Here is a 17,571-nt window from a genome sequence, read left to right as displayed (position 1 = left end):
CATAGCCTGTGAGCAAAAAGGGCATATCTTGACATGTCATCTGAGGGAGTCACCTTCTTGAGGAGGAACTGGTCACTGGATGGAGACATTATTCAGGTGGCTTGATAACGAAATTATTTGAATAGATCATCTGTATTCGATCATCATTCGTTACATCAGCAACGGAGAAATTCATCATCTCAGGGAAACTCGTTTTTCGATAATTGAAAATTAACAGTTTTTACACTGGCTCTTTGGGTTGCCAAGTAGCAATGTTGGATTTATAAAATGACAAGGCATAAGTAAACAACATACTTTAACATGTGTTTATGAGACGCCATCCATAGTAAAGTATCAAATTACAAAACACGGTAAATGGGAAAACTTCCAATAATAGCATTGAATATTAAAGGTTATAACCTAAACTGAATTATTGTAAGGAAATATTATGATTGAGAGGATAATATACATTGAGCCTTAAGAAGCCCGAGGGACGTCAAGAACGGGAATATAAAAAAAGAAACCTCCCTCCTGTGCTGGTGTTGTCACACATTAGGGACAACAATATACGACACACAACTTAGGCCTGCATTGAGATGTTATTTATTTGAGTTTGAATTTAGTCCGTAATTAAGTTCAGCATCACATAGGTCTGCTACGTCCATTTCAATTTCAGAGCGTGAAGAGGTCACAGTCATAGGAAGTTGGGGGGTACAGTAATTCCGGTCCTAGAAGGAAGACTACACTGACAGGAGGTACAATTCCATCAAATACACTGACCAAATAAGAGTCAGTTCTGGATGAGGGGGGACAATTCCGGGCCGTCCAGTTTTTATATGGTGATGAATTTAATCAAACTACTCGTGCATCTAATATCAAAGTTTTATAAGTACAATTCCGACCCGTACACTCTGATTTTGTTGTGAAATGAGACTTCATCATGACGTCACTAACCTGGTTGGGGTACAATATTTCGTTACCCCTATTGTACGAGCCCCTCCTCACCACCCCTACTACCTTGGACTCTCACTGTTATAACTCTGCACTGATGTATGAAACAAAGATAGTACCGATACCCTTTAACAATTATATTTTCAGTTTCAACAATATGCAAACGGAATGTGCAGGGTAGGGGATCGTATTGTTTACATCGAAATTTAGTTGATTAATATAGCACCTTTAAATTACTGGAACGTGATAAAAAACAGGATTTAAAGGAATAAGTTAACCTGTAAAGCCGATATTTTTTATTTTAGCATCAACAATTTGCCTCATTATGTATTTTAAAACCAACAATAATACGACATTCCGATATTAAACTAATACATGCTAAGGCCCGTATTACACTATCATAGTTCTATGACATATATCTATTATCATATGTCTTTGATGAAAATTATTACAGTGTAATGTACCAACTATTATAATGGTTTTTAACTATATATGTTCTCCTTGAGAGAACATATTATCATATATTTGATAATATAATATGTCATAGAACTATGATAGTGTAATACCGGCCTAACACTAACCTATATAAAACATACGGTGATCTAGGACAACAGCGTTTTCAGACTTCTCTTATTGCAAACAATAAACTTCTACATGATCGCAACGGCTGTGTTCCAGGTTCGACCCTTTCGTAATCTTTAAATACAATATAATGATTTATTATACTTTAGCATAATGATATGAAATGCTTCTTTCTCAAATAATTCAGAAACTAATGCGTACGGGAAAGTTATTCATACATATGCACAAGTATTCGAGTGTAATCAACCAAATGTAGGACAGCAGGATATTTTTATATTGTTATAAAAGATACATGAAAGGCACAAACTAGAAAATGAACAAGGATGGGTTGTGAAAATATGTTTACCCATCGTCTGAATTGTTTACAAGTACGAAATATCTACACGTATGTACGTAGACGGGTGAGCTACAAATTGTATAAGAGATTAATGAAGACAACTCATAACGTTCCCTAGACTAGACTCCGGCTTTAGAAGAAATAATTAAATGTGCCTACAATACTAAATTATAATCCTACTTTACAAGTATATATTTTATTAATAAAGTACACAGTACTTTAACTACTACACTCTATTATATCCCTAAAATATGATGGATGTGGTGCTTTATATTCACGACCTAATTAACGTTTAAGTGCAAATTACAATATTTCGTTATAAATACAACTTTTGGATGATTCTATCATATTTAAAACTTAATAACTGGTGTCTTAGTACCTGATAGATAATCGAGTACGACCCTCCTGATTTTAAATTCTTTTTAACCGCTTTTCTTTGAAACTCCATGTTCTCCTAACAACAACTAATGCTAAAATATCGTTAAATTAATTAGAAAAAACACACACATAGCAAAATCACATTTACAATCCGACCATCCATAACTTTACCAACCATAACAATTTACAACATTCAACACCCATCTCGAGCCATGACGATAAACCCTAACAATATCCTCGCATGCCACACATATCGTGGTGTTTGTTTAGCCGGAATATTTGTAAAGGTTTCCCGCAAGGTTGTGTTATAGAGCCCTTCCTATTCGTGACTTAGCTCATTATCAACTAGGGCTCCGCAATATACTACCGTCCAATCTTGTAATTGGCTAGAGTAATTAAATTGTGTAATTAGACTCAAAACATCTAGAGGAAATGTAATTTAATTTCGTGTGTTAATTCTTAATTATAATTTAGGGATAATCTGTAAGAGTCTTGTATATCCCGCCTCAGAAATATTGATTCCTGTCGCCCCCTCCCGGCTCTATCTGTGTTTACCACATTGCCGGACAGACCCCCGTGCTACGTAGTTCTAGCGGGTAGTAACTGAGTGTTAGATTTGTGTTAAGTTAAACAAATTTGAAACGGTAAGTTAGTTTTATTTAATTTCTATATTATGTGTTTTGTTGGTGTTGTAAAAATAAAATGTATGAATATAAGTATATTGTATTGTATTTTTTTATTTGATGCTTCAATATACCGTAATAAGTTTTGAGCTATAAGTATGTTTAGGTCAATATCTTTTGGTAATTATTTATAAAAAGCATTTACCTTTATGCGGACCATAAGTAATAAGTAGGGTCCTTAAAACGTACCCTCTAAAAATATATGAAGTTGATATTTAAAAACTTAGTCAAAACTGCTAACGCATTCAAATATTTACTTGATAAAAATAAGTTTAAAAACTTGATTATTACTGAAATTTGAGACTATGTGGTTCTACTATTGGTTTAAATATTTCTATATATCTACGAAGAGGCTTCAAAACTGTATCAACACTTTATAGTTTTAAGCTTTACGAGCGTTTTGCGAGAATATTGCATTTAATATGATCATGTATAGTAGTAATATGATAATTGTTATACAACTTATATAGTAGTATTAAGAATGGAATACACCAATAGGTCTTTTTATTTTAAATTTTACTTTTATCGTAACGTGTATTAAAAAAATCTTTTTTTTAAAGCTGAAATATAACATTTTCTAAAAACGAATGATAGAACATTTTTAATACAATTATCTAGGAGCGTTCTCAATAACAGTAATCCAGTAAGTCAATCATTGTTATTTGAAACTCGTCCCCATCCTCTGTAACAACTGGTATAAAATATTATAAACGTAAGAGTTAAACTATGAACTTGATATACAGGGTTAGGCAAAAGTCTGGAACCCCCCAGTTAACTTTTTAACGCGTTGCAGTAGAAAAACCAAACTCGGCACATATTTACAACATAATAAATAGCACTTTATCATATTAATTAAAACTTTGTCCCCATCCTCTGTAACAACTGGTGTAAAATATTATAAACGTAAGAGTTAAACTATGAACTTGATATATAGGGTTAGGCAAAAGTCTGGAACCCCCCAGTTAACTTTTTAACGCGTTGCAGTAGAAAAACCAAACTCGGCACATATTTACAACATAATAAATTTCACTTTATCATATTAATTAAAACTTTGCCCCAGCCCCCAAAGTGGGTTATTTTGGGCGTAGCCCTAAATTTTTAAATGTAAACACCTGGCATGTGACCCCTCATTTTAAATTGTTTATCAAAATAAATTGAATGCGCAAATCATAGGTCAATATCGCACCCCTAATCAAAATGGCAGCCATTTTAATTTAAGATGTGCAAGCAAAATAAAGTCTGGACACCACCAGTTAACTTATAACGTGTGGCAGTGGGAAAACCAAAATGTTTACAACATACAAAAATGCACTTCTTCTTTAAAGTTAGAACTTGTACCCGGCCCCCAAAATGGGGTATTTTGGGAGCATTCCCAAATTTTCTAATGTTAACACCTATCATGTGACCCCTCATTTTGAAGTGTTTTACAAAGACAAATTAAATGGCGCAAACTAGAGGTCAATATCGCACCCCATATCAAAATGGCAGTCATTTTGAAATATCCCCTATTAACTTTTTGACAGGTTATAGCAGGAAAACTAAACTCAGCATACCTTTATAAAAAAAGAGAATTCACCTTTTGGTCGGTATTAAAATATTAAATTTTTAAAGTTAACTGGGGGTGTCCACACTATCTTGCTTGCTCATCTTAAATAATTAAAATGTCTGCCATTTTGATTAGGGGTGCGATATTGACCTCTGGTTTGCGCAATTCAATTTCTCTTGATAAACCCTTTAAAAAGAAGGGTCACATGATAGGTGTTTACATTTGAAAATTTGGGGCTGCCCCTATGATGTTTTTTGGCTGTTTTACATACGTTAATTGGTGGCTGAAAGTTGTGTTTTGCTGGCCATGCCAGCTGTCATCGTCATTTGGGGACCGAGCAGGTTTTTACATCCCTAGGGCCGCAAAATCAGCTGTCCGCTCAACTTTCTTAAAACATTAATGCATATTAAATACACAATCAGTATACAAAGCATTGCAATAGAATTGTTTTATTGTCACCGTTGCCTAGCAAATATTTATTATTATTTTTGCTGATTCCTCAATTTATTTCTTCACATAACCTTAAAGTTGTAGTTGTGTTGCCTGTGTACATTATTATTGTGGTGAATAGTGGTAATAGTGGTAATAGTGTGGTGAAAAATAGCGTTCGTACCACGGACCAAAATGGTTTTGCAGCTCCTCGACTTCGTCTCGAACTTAAAAACTATCTCGATCCGGCAAAACCTCATTTTCGGCCCTAGGTACGAAATATACTATTTTTAAGGATAAAAATCAATTTTATTCACGTTTTAGTAGGCTATAAATGAAAATATATTGCCTGTGATGGTGTGAGAAACGTATACTTTTCAAGAATACAAATTAAATGATATTAAGAATACGCCATTTACAAGTTAACCTGATTACTAAACATTAAAATTAAATTAGCTTCAAGTTTTCTGATGATAAATCATGTTTCACAAAACTATCAAAATAAAACAAGAAATAATCTTACTAATATTATAAATGTAAAAGTTTGTGTGTTTGTTTGAAGTTCAATCACGCATTAACTACTGGACGGATTGGGCTGAAATTTGGCATGATTATAGCTAACATTCCCGATTAACATATAGGCATATTCTTATCCCAAAAATCCTTTCTGGCTCCGCCCCAGTGGCTCTGTGGTTCCCCATGTTAACCTTATGAGTATTCATATTTAAAGGGAATAAAAGAATTTAGTCAGCTGTTTTAACTTAAAAGTTGGTTCTATAGTATGAAAAAGCATTAAAAGTTATAAGATTTACCAACAGGGTGTAGCACTATCGCTTTTTTTGCATTTATGGAAACGGAAACAGCTAATTTGAACTAAACAACAACAACAAACTTAGCAATTTATACTTGTATGCCGTACGAAGGACGGGTACTCTGCTAGTAATACATATTACTAGACAGCGTAATTTTATTTATCAGTGTCATTTTAAAGCCGAAATAACACTATACTTAGTAGCCTAATTTAACATGAGCATTTTAAAAGCTTGGAGAAAATATCTTGCTATTTCACTAACCTTTTATTTCTTTTATTGCCAACACTTAAACATTATCTTTGAAAATGTAATCAGCATTGAGTGTCTCAGAAGCATTAATCCTCCATTAAAGACGGGTACTTTGCTTAATGTAAAACCATCAAATCTTTAATTTCAATCTGCACCGTGCTAACCCATTCACCGGTATAAAAATTAATTTTAATGGGTTGGGGATTTTAACTAGATAAACTCATAATCTTTTTCCGATCCAGAAGATTATAGGTTTAATTTAGGTAACACTGGATATCACATAGTTTAATGTTTAAAGTTCATCCTATTAGCAAACAACATCAAATCATTTATTTACTGGCTCTGTTAATGAAGTGCTAATGTGTGGAAAACGTGACGCGCCTGAAGGTGTTTTGGTTGAGTAGAGATAGGTAAACAACTGCGTTAATGTAAGATACCATGGCAAAAAAATTCTACCTTGAGTTTTCATAAAATATACGATTTTAATTGTCATACATTAGGAAACTGTTTGTTGCTTTGTAATAGCATTCATCGGAAAATGCACACTATCATTTTAGAGACTCAACATAACACGTATTCCCGAATACTTTTCAACTTGAAATATCTAATGAGCCTACTCTTCCACACAATCCCAATTTTGTTCTTAAACATTTTATCAAGTATCACAAACCAGCCAATAGTAATAGTTCGTTTTTATTCAGTTTTTTTTTTTTTTTTTAAGCGGGAAATGAATATGAGCTAAATTAGTGTGTATGTTACAATACGGTTCCTTTCATCTATTGTGATGAAAATAGTTATTTTTTTATTTAAATTACTTATTCCTTGAAGATATTTGGTGTACATAAAAAGGGGAAATAAACAACAGATATTAAGATTACCTGTCGATGAGGAAATATTTTTTTCTACTTCTCAAAATGTTATTTTATGTGTTGTGTTATGTGACAATACTATTTGAGAAAGCCTTACTGTATATGGTGTAGGTCTATATGTACTTCATTTATCAAATGCTATGCAAGCATTAAATGCATATGAATGATCGTGTTCCTGCTAAATCAGTACAAGTACTCCCATTTAAAATATTTTTGGTTTCGATTACACATCACTAACGTTTTAGAATTATTCTTATAATTGAAACAATGAGCTTTTGAATTTTCTTGTATACGCTTTCTAAAATAGAAGCTTGTATCGAGTCTTTACTTCTTACTTCTCTTTTTACGCATGAAGAAAGAGATGGACAACTAGGTAACATTTGCATAATCCAATAAACTGACTATGTAGGTCAACAATAAATTTGCTCTGATTTCGGTCGACCTTCTCAGTATAGTACAGTATAACCGTATATCCTGTACCAGCGGGGTACCTTGTGATGTTAGTATGTGAATCAATGTGGACACAGTAGGGATACAATATACACTATTACAGTGCTACAGTTTTAGATGACGAGTTTTATGCTCATTTCTCGGTCACCAAAAACTGCTTTGATAGTAAGTACGTTATCTGTTCTTATGCCTTTTCGAAAATAAAATGTCACCTTAATTTGTACTGTATAACCTATTTAAAGCTAGATATTTATCCTTGAAAACGACGTATTTTGAAAGTCTCCCTAATAAAAATAGACTCTAATTTGTAAGCTCTACTTGTTCTAATTATACTGTATTTATATAGATGGAAGGGAAAAGAAATACAGAATTATTGCATTGTCGAGTGGACGTGGTCTACATAAGGAATCATACTATTATGTTTCATTTGTTCGTAAAACTTTTTTTAAATATTTCAGTCTTTAAAAAATTTAGGCTTTAATCTCTGGTACAGATGACACAGATATTTCCCCTCAAACTACCACAGCCAGAGAGGCTTGGTTGGCTTGCAAAGTATCGATACCGTTCATCCCTTTGGCAGGCGAGTTAATAATTTGCATACAGTTTTGCATAATGAACTACCTATACTTAGGGGAGATCCCTTGATACCCTACCAATTGATTTTCTAAAGGGTTCGCAGTCACCTTGTACACTACCTCATTTTATTTAACCCAGTTCTTCCTATTGATTTTCATATTTGTCCATTTGTTTAAGATTCCTCCTCATTGGATCATACTAATTATTTAACCTCAACGTGTTGCTTTCCTTACTACAAAACTTAATTACTTTTCAATTCAATGATAAATTATGGTACCAAAATTTGATAGTTACATACTTATATTTTTATCACATTGCAAAAAACTTGCATCAATAATATACCATTTTTACGTAAATTTAAGTACAAATTGAACCGATATATGGGTTGAAATTCAAGAATGCTGAGTAATGATTGGGTATTTCTACGACGTCATAAACAAGATCAGTATTTATGTTCCTTTGTCTTACCTCAGCATTTCATTGTTGCAGACTCACTCGCTGTCACGTTGGACATCAGCAGACATGTCCTCGTTGAAAGCAGCAGCAGTCCTCAGCGTTTCCCTTTGTCTGTTATCCTGCACAAAGGCTGATACACAAAACTGCGTGGATTACAACAACGATGTATTGTACAAAGCTGACGACGTATGTATTGCGTATAGTTTAAAATACACTAATTACAATAGAACTTAATTACGCCTCACACAATAATAGATACGTTTATTACCTAGTATATTCATTTTGTACTATAGCCAATGAGGTAGGTAACAACCAAAAGAGTTTCACAATTTTAACTTGGATACATTACATTGCTTTCAAACTAAAAATATAAAATTGACAAAATATAAAATTTAACAATATTATAAAAACTCTATAGTGTTTCATTTCTTAGATTGAAGTTTCGCTTTTATATTTGTGTATAAATTAAACCTTTTCCACGTGAAAACTAAATGAAACTGGAAAAGTGTGTTGTGTTTTAATTAAGTTTGTTCAGCAAATATTATAATGACAGCTTATTACATTTGAAGAAAAATTCTTCGACTTTTAGGGAAAACTTTAACTGCATAAACCAAATCAGCTGAGCCAAACACGGTTGTAATATGGCATGATACTTCTTTGTCTGTCAGCCCACTCCACTAATTAACTGTAAACACTCGCTCGAGATAATTAGAGCTAAGTTTATATTACTTTACAGTAAAATAATATATGAAGATTGTTGCTCAGAACTAAATTTTTCTAGAAACTGTAGATGCATTAAATAAGTGGTTGAATTATTTGGATTACCAGTCTGCTAATTCGGTACCTATATCAGTTATAAAAAGGATATATTGATAGTAAAATCTGTAAAAACTAGATAATAATTAGTGCCTGTGAAAATGGATTTTTTAACTCTTCCTATTATTGGCTTTGATGGAAGGAAGGAATTAGTATTTTACAATGGTTTTTCAAAATTGTCTAGTCAGGAATTGTTCTCATATTCCAATGCAGAGAGCTGAATACATTAGGCTACATTTTACTACATATCTGCATTCGATGAAAAAATTTAACTGTGATTTATACAAAAACTACACGTTCCAATTAAACGTTTGAAATCGAGACATCTCCCTAATAACATGTTAAACTAATAAAACATATTTCTGCAAATTATTGTAACTCATTTGATTAATAAATGGTAACAGCAATCTAACACAATACCTTCTCTATAACTTACAACAAAACTTATCATGGGTAAGCGGCGGGAGTAGCTATGATACTTAATGGGTAAAATCACAAAAGTTGCAATGACTATTGTACCGAAAACTTTACAGAAATGGGCGATTTACAATATTGTTTAGAGTGAAAATCTATCTATACTATTATAAAGAAGAGGTGGTGTCTGTGTGTGTGTTTGTATGAGCTAATCTCAAAAACTACTGGTCGGATCGGGCTGAAATTTGGCATGATGATAGCTCACATTCCCGATTAACATATAGGCATATTTTTATCCCAAAAAATCCTTCGGGGCTCCGCCCCAGTGGCTCTGGAGTTTCCCATGTTAACCTTATGAGAAATGGAATTAATGAATCTTAACAGCTGTTTCAATTAAACAAGTTGGTTCTGTTCTATGATGTTCAATAGCATTAAAAGTTACAAGGATTACCAACAGGGTTCAGCACTAGCACTATTATTTCTTTTACATTTATGACAACAGCAAAAGGTGAGTGAGCGTAGCGAACGAACTTCAACCTGGAGGCGAGTGAGCGTAGCGAACGAGCTAACCTGAAGGCAAGTGAGCGTAGCGAACGAGCTAACCTGAAGGAAAGTGAGCGCAGCGAACGAGCTCCAACCTAAAGGTGAGTGAGCGTAGCGAACGAACTTCAAAAAGAACCGAAATTTCTTAAACCATGTCCTCACTCATAACTGCTATAAGCATTTGATACTTATATGCCAACCCCGTACGAAGGACGGGTACTCTGCTAGTACTATTATAAAGAAGAGGTGGTGTCTGTGTGTGTGTGTGTGTTTGTATGAGGTAATCTCAAAAACTACTGAACCGACTGGGCTCAAATTGCACACAAATGAATCTACAGCTCCGAGGATACATATAGAACTATTCCCGCTTCGATATTGTCCTAGGGTTCTGCCCCGTGGGCTTTCAAATATTTGAGGTGAAAGATTTAAAAGTAAATATTGATTGATGGTATCCATGGTAACAAAGAACAAACCTACAAAGTTTAAAAATGTAAACAAGCAGAACTAACTGTCAAATGAATTTTGATTTCATAATTCCACACAGCTGGTTCAAACATATTAAATACTGCACGAATATTAGAACAGAGAGGGTAAGGATTATAAATTTAAAATAATGATGTCACTAGCCCGAATGTAAACATTATTTAACATTACTTAAATGGAGCTGTCAAACCATATGTTAATGTAATTTGAATTTCATTAGTATATGATTCTTTCAGTTACTTCATTTGTTTTGTTTATGATCTATTATACTGAGTCTGTTCTAATATTTGTGAAATGCTGTAATAATATTTTACAGGAAATAATTCGTTGTAAAAAAAATCGTTCATGGATATAGGGAATAATTAAGATTCTATAATCATTGCCGTATCAATGAGGTTGATCAGGTTTTTTTTATTTTTTTTTTGTGTAAACAGTAATAACCCCCGCCGCAGCAAATCTATAGACTAAGCGAATTTCCATTTGCCTGATTAAAATTTCACTAAAATATGTTATAAAATTACTCTTACTTTCCATATTTATTTCTATTTTCCTATTTTTCGGTTTGGAACTATGTGATAGCTTTTCGTTTACAGTGCAAACCATGAAATACATTCTTTTATTATACCTTAAAATCTATCATTGGTTTAGTATCGTAGATAGCATAAATAAGTATTCACAGTATGAGTTAACAAAAACGTACTATTATCAAGTTAAGTAGGACAGTTAAATTTTGTTTCTAAATTTGGCATTTGGAAAACCATTTGGCATGTTTCTAAGAACCAACATTGTCTCTTTTTTGACCCCGTTGCAAGGCACGGGTATAGCTGCTAGCAATTACGAATAGTAGCACTGATTTGCAGTTGCTGTTCAATGGCGCTACTAATTGCACCAACGAGATTGATTTGTTTAGTATCTAATATGAATTAGAGATATGTGGTAGAAAATTAGGGCTATGGTAGATACTGTAGGACATTATAGGATACCGTATAAATTAAAAGACCAAATTTTCTTAAACCGTGTTCTCTCCCATAACTACAATAAGCATTTATACTTATATGCCAACCCCGTACGAAGGACGGGTACTCTGCTAGTAAAAATATAAAACGTAGGCCTAAAAGGCTTAAACATGTGCTGTGCCGGCCAGCGATAGACTCCGACTGATTAATTTTTATACCTAGACCTGATGATTGAGATACTAACTCCGAAATTTAAATTGTCATATACGTATACTGACTGAATTTTAAAGGTGGACGGCTAGGTTTTAGTAATTTAGATTATTCTTGAAATAAAACAAATTCAGGAGGCTATCATAATGAATAAATTAAAAAATAGTTTTCTTACTATTTTGACCATATTTCGAAAGTTGTTAATACTGTATTGGAAAAATTTCACTATTAAAAAAAAAATACAATCAAACACAAACATAGGTTTGTTTGTATTAGCTACCTATATCAAAGTGCTAATGTATAATTCGTTTTATGCATATTTTTAAACTATATATCCTTGAAATGTAATCAAAACGAAATACGGTTTGAGATCCCCAGCGGCAAAAAGAGGACTGGGTACACCTTCATATCTGTTGGTACAAACAACCGAATGAGTAGGCCTAATATCGATCGATATATCGATTATTCAATATATCGTTTGGTTAGTTAGGCAAGGTTACCCTAACCTAACTAACCAAACGATATATCGAATTAAACAATCGAATAATCAATAATACTCATTCGGTTGTTTGTGCCAACAGATATGGAAGTGTATCCGTCCTCACTGAATCGGGAGTATTTGGTTTACAGCGGATCAATCGACTGAATTCCAAATTTCTAAACAGTCAGTTTTCAGATGGAAGGAACGTGGTATCCAATCGAGATAGTGATCCACCGCAACGACTCCAAGATCTACGGAGTACCTTTGGACACCAATTGCCCGGCGGTCACCCTCACGAAAGGACCAAAGAAGACGCTGGTGATGATGTGGAACTCCACAGAGGGCGACCTGGAGTACAGATTCCAGCAGAAGGGGAGGGGACAGTGGCAATCTATCAGTGATCAGAAAGGTTGGTAGCTGAACATTTCGTGATCAAAGAGAAAGTGTTAAGTTAGGTTGAATAAAATATCTAAGTCGGAGCTGTACCAGTTTTTTATAACACGGTATGTCGTTGAATGCAGCCTCTGACACGGTGTGCTGCTACTACTGTATTAGATCATCTAATTTTCACTAGTTTACGTTCTGGGTTTTTACACCAAACATTTTATTTTAAGCCAAAGCAAAACTGAAAGCCCAACGAGTAAAAGAATGTCCTATGGAATCTTAAACGTTCTCGCTGAAATATTTTTCGTCATCACAGCGAAAACGACTGTTTTAAAACAGGGTTGCAGCAGCTCTTTTTCTCTATGCCAAAAAATAATTAACATGATACAGCCGATGACATCAGCTGTATGTTTTAGAGCTTTAAAATTGGTCCGCTGGTTTCACTGAAGAAAATGGTCCTTATTGACAAAAAATGATACAGTATCGTGAACACTGTAAATATATAAATCTTTATCAATGTTAAGATAAATGTAGCCTATGTGCAAAAGAATTTCAATAGTTTACCTAACCCGCCATGTTAAACTTCCCTATCCCAAGCGTGATGTATATAACTTCGTTACTTCTCGAGTGATGTAAAGTTGAAAAAAACTCACTCGGTGATGTAATGAAACCCATTTAAATAACATTGAGTGCTTAACTTAAAAAACATACCTCTATGGAGCCAACGACGTTCAACGCTAGAAATCAGCTGTGCGCTTGAATTTTATTGTTATGTTTTGAAGAATTTTCCTAACCTAGCTTTTGTTTGTAAATGAACGTTACTGTTAGAAGATGAGTGAAATGGATAATGAAAAATATTGTTCGTAACCTCCTGTATATTGTCGGGTCAGGTAAAATCTTGAACGTTACACGTTACGCAAGAGCGTGTTTACATCACTTCGGTAAATTATGCAACTCGCTTCCGCTCGTTGCACAACATTCACCTGCGTGATGTAAAAACGCTCTTACTACACTTGTAAGGTAAATAGCTATTACCCAGTAGTTCATTCCTCTTAAAGGTCTTGTATTGGCAGAATGATACATATGGTTTCTAATTGGCAGTAACATATGTTGGTTGATAAAATCAAAACAAGAAAGAAACCATTTTGGGAGCTAATTTACAAACGTAAATAATGTTTAAATTTTTGTGAATTATTTAACTTATTTGATTGTTACTCACACGAAACCGAAAGTCCGACCATAGCTCATTTTCCTTACCTCGGCTTACCCTCAGCCGATAAACTTGGTCTTTTTTCTAAAATACTCACTTTAGAGTGAAATATACTATTTTATATATAAACAACATCATAGTTTTCATAACTAAAATGTCCTTCTCCTACAGTGGCACAGTGTGTAAATGGCTTAGTCACTAAGTTAAAATTAAAATAAAATGTCAAAAGATCAAATAAATGTGATATCTACGCCGATCCCCTAGTCAATCGTGAACAAAAACAAATGGCTCTCTCAATCCGTCGTCTAGAAGACAACTTATTCAATGCACTCGTAGTGCAAACAGAATATAAGTGATTAAGTATTATAAGACTATTGGTAAATGTGTTGTTTTTATAGTGCGAAAATGTTATAATTTTTTTTAAACAAATAAGCCAAAATGTAAATAAAATGATTTTATTAAATTGTCTAGCTTTTCAACGCATATAGTCTTCTCATGCCTCAAGTAATTGTATTTGTAACCAATAACCGTAAATCACCAGAAAAATAAATCGCCCTCTTTGTTTACCATTGTGGACTTAATTGCTTATAAAACTTTTTCCCACAATTCACAGCAATTGATATCGGTAACACGAGACGCAAAACACGGCTTGGCCCAGTTTACGTTGTAAAGGTCACGATGTTAAATGCCACAGGCGATTACGTGTAAAGCAAGCTGGTCCTTAATACTGTGATTGATTAGGCCTACTGTTAAAAGTATACAAACCTAAAAATAACCGAGATGAAATGAATTGGAGAAATGGAAAGTATTTTACTTGAATAACCGGAAGTTTGTGAATACATAATACTTAGTATTTGGAATATTATACAGTTCATACGGACTTAATTAAGTAACATTTCGTATGACAATTAGATTCAAACTATCTCCATCTGCATAATATAGAAAAGGTTAAAAGTTAAAAAAAATAAAAGTTTCAAATGTCTGAAATGAAACTTGGTGTGCACGTAGGTACCATTTTTTTCTAGAACGCTAGGAACGAGCTTGGAATTGTTTTTCACATTACTTCAGGCTAGACCTAGGGGTTACGGCAATATCACTGAGATAAAATCCATTGGTGATTTGGCGGGGTTTGATACCGGGACCCCAGGAGCACGAGCTCTAACCACTAGACCAGCTCGCTCCCCTACGTAAATACGCGTGGTACGTAGGTACCATTAAGGACCGTGTATCATATTCATCACAATGCGTTCTGTTGTCATAAAAAAATACGTTTATTGATGGATTAGTGAGTAAATTGGTAAGGATTTTCATTTATTAACAATGTACAATTACCTGGAGTACTTCCTCACTGAGTTTTGCTTATTAAAAATATTTTTTGATCCATAGTGCCATTTCCTAGTTGAATACCCGATGAATCCAATGTGAATAACCACTGTGAACATTTTCATTTGACACTGTTTTCATTACAAAAGCGACGCTAAAACGACAGACAGTACTCAAGATAGGGCATTCTTTTATCTAGGTACTAAGTGATCTAGAGGCTATGAAACGGCGATGTGTAGCCACCTCCATTTAAAAACATGGGAAGCATTGTTCTGCATTTTTGAGGACCGGACCGAACCGGACCGAATCGGGCAAGTGTAGCCGCTGCTTTACGCTATAACTACGGTTAAATAACAGAACATCCCACCCTCTAACTAATCAATATCGTAGTCTATGTCAATATGTAGAGTACCATAGAATTTATTTTTAAGTAGCGTTGTTTGGATGTTACAAAGAAGAATATATAAATGTGGCTGATTTCATCTAGGTTCTTCCAATCCAGCTCAACAACTGAAGAGTTCCCAGGCATCGATCCTGACTTTAGAAAAGGACAAATACATGATTGTCCGACTCTGCTCCACCTCTATTCACAGCTCTGTTATCCTCTCCCGCCAAAACACTAGATCAGCTGATGTACTGAGTGGGGCAAACCTACAGCTGGCTCAGCTGAACAAATCCCCAGCCTATGAGAGGAAGCCAATGTGTAGCGCTGGAGCGTTGTTGGGTCACTCCATCAACGTTTTACTTGCGACCGCCTCCCTTATATTACTGTTACGGATTTAGACAATTGATCAAACGTTATGATTGTAGCTCTTCCTATGTAAAGACACACAGATGTGCCCCAGATGTTGACGCGTTGAAAGAATCGGCTGGAAGTTCGCTTTGAACTTGAAGATACACTGAGTGTGAACGTTGATGATTTTACCTATGCGCCTCATGGTAGAATCTTCTCAGATACCCTTGCACGTGATTTCTTTAGAGATTCAATTATTTGAGGCTATTAGAAAAGCCAATACCATTTAGTGTAGTTCCATTGACTATCGACCTGCAGATAGCAAATTGAAATGAGTCTCTGAATTCTTAAAGATTTACCAATTACGGATCGTAAAATTGTTTAAGTTTAGAAGTAGAGAAAATGTATCAATATCGTATATAGATCAAAATCCATTAAAACATTTACGTTGCAAAAACATTCCTCCCTCAAGCAAAAGATGTTCCCAAGCTTAGCGGCGTTCACGCATTTACTTCAATCACGTTTGTGCCTTTACAAAGAGAGAGCTTATGTGTTTAGTTACCTCAGCTTACGCTTTACGCACAATCCTTGCACAGCACTTCGAACAATGTACATGACTGCAACTGTATATATGTACCTAACTGTGACCAGCATTCCAAGAAGCCTTTACAACTATATGAACCTAATGCATTTTTCTGTTGAAGGGTCGCTGGCAGGTGACAACTACAAACAGTACGGAGGGATTTTCCGCGTTTTTAAAATGGACGATGACTACATGTTCTTGAGCTATTGCTCTAAAAATTACCGCGTTTTGAATACGGTTGCGTTCTCTAAGAGTGGTACGATGCCGCCGGAACTGATAGACGAGACTCTAAAAGAGTTGGAAGATAGGAAAATCAAACGATCAAGACAGATCAGGGTCCCGCCTTGTGAAGAAGGAGGATACAGCCATCGCATCTTGTCTTCGTGTTTGTTGTCAATCCTCCCAAGTCTGGTTGTGCGGTTTCCTCTCTAACCTCGCCACCAAGCCGATGTGTTTGAGAGTTAAACAGTTGATTTGCTGCGATTCCTGTAGTTTGCTTGCAAAATAGCCGTTTGTAGTTTGTCTCGAACAAGATGATCCCGACGTAATGATTATCAAAATACATTAGGTACTCGAAGTAAGTACTAGAAAAAAGAAAGAAATATTGTAGACCGTCAGCCATGCTGCGATAAACATAGGTTCTGGCGTCCACCGCTGGGAGCGCCATGTAGTCACGGCGTACGCGCTACGTAACTACACGGCACTCCTAGCGGTGGACGCCAGAACCTATGCTAATCGCAGCACGGCTGACGGTCTATATTTCATTCTTTTCATCTATGGTAGGCCTACTGTATGTACGAATGCATCAGGTGTTGCGGCATTTCCTTATCTTGCATGCCTATATAAAACACATTCAAATGTGTGTTACCTCCAAACCAAACTTATTGGAATTTGAATTGGAATCCTTTATTATAAAAGTACCTAAGGACAAAAAAATCAATCGCTCAAAAAGTGCTTTTGAACCATAGCTAGATGGGAATGTAGATATTTTCTATAGTTACTAATAAGAGAAAACTATGCCAAGAGCTGAAATTTTTTAAACTCTCTGATTTACTCAAAAACTTAAATTTACTTAAAACATGAATCAATGAAATAACAATTAAATTAAATGCTACTTTGAAATGCGATCGTTTTTAAA

The 17,571-nt window shown here is 34.6% G+C and overlaps 1 protein-coding gene across 2 annotated transcripts; it reads left to right on the top strand.

The window, feature by feature from the left end:
• Window positions 1-2,792: 2,792 nt before the first annotated feature.
• Window positions 2,793-17,057, top strand: LOC128992485 (uncharacterized). Of its 2 annotated transcripts, none has more exons than XM_054416076.1 (4): window positions 2,793-2,871; window positions 8,331-8,483; window positions 12,396-12,609; window positions 16,555-17,057. In XM_054416076.1, exons 2-4 carry the CDS (start codon window positions 8,364-8,366, stop codon window positions 16,863-16,865), a joined length of 645 nt encoding a protein of 214 aa, XP_054272051.1. In that variant the 5' UTR covers window positions 2,793-2,871; window positions 8,331-8,363; the 3' UTR covers window positions 16,866-17,057. The 2 variants fall into 2 exon arrangements, with proteins under 2 accessions (XP_054272051.1, XP_054272052.1); XM_054416077.1 differs by having other exon boundaries at window positions 15,605-17,057.
• The last annotated feature ends 514 nt before the right edge of the window (window positions 17,058-17,571 follow it).

The sequence above is a fragment of the Macrosteles quadrilineatus genome, unplaced genomic scaffold (genome assembly GCF_028750875.1).
Source record: "Macrosteles quadrilineatus isolate MER2022 unplaced genomic scaffold, UCM_ALF_1.0 Scaffold_4__1_contigs__length_99947679, whole genome shotgun sequence".
Classification (NCBI taxonomy): Eukaryota; Metazoa; Arthropoda; class Insecta; order Hemiptera; family Cicadellidae; genus Macrosteles; species Macrosteles quadrilineatus.
Note: the sequence above shows the minus strand (reverse complement) of the source record. Positions and strands in the feature narration are given on the sequence as shown.

What these genes read in the sequence shown, in the direction of transcription:
- LOC128992485 (XM_054416076.1), top strand. Translation starts at nt 8,364, where the DNA reads ATGTCCTCGTTGAAAGCAGCAGCAGTCCTCAGCGTTTCCCTTTGTCTG. An exon ending in TATTGTACAAAGCTGACGAC is followed by an intron (nt 8,484 to 12,395) that starts GTATGTATTGCG and finishes GTCAGTTTTCAG; the next exon opens with ATGGAAGGAACGTGGTATCC. An exon ending in ATCTATCAGTGATCAGAAAG is followed by an intron (nt 12,610 to 16,554) that starts GTTGGTAGCTGA and finishes TTTCTGTTGAAG; the next exon opens with GGTCGCTGGCAGGTGACAAC.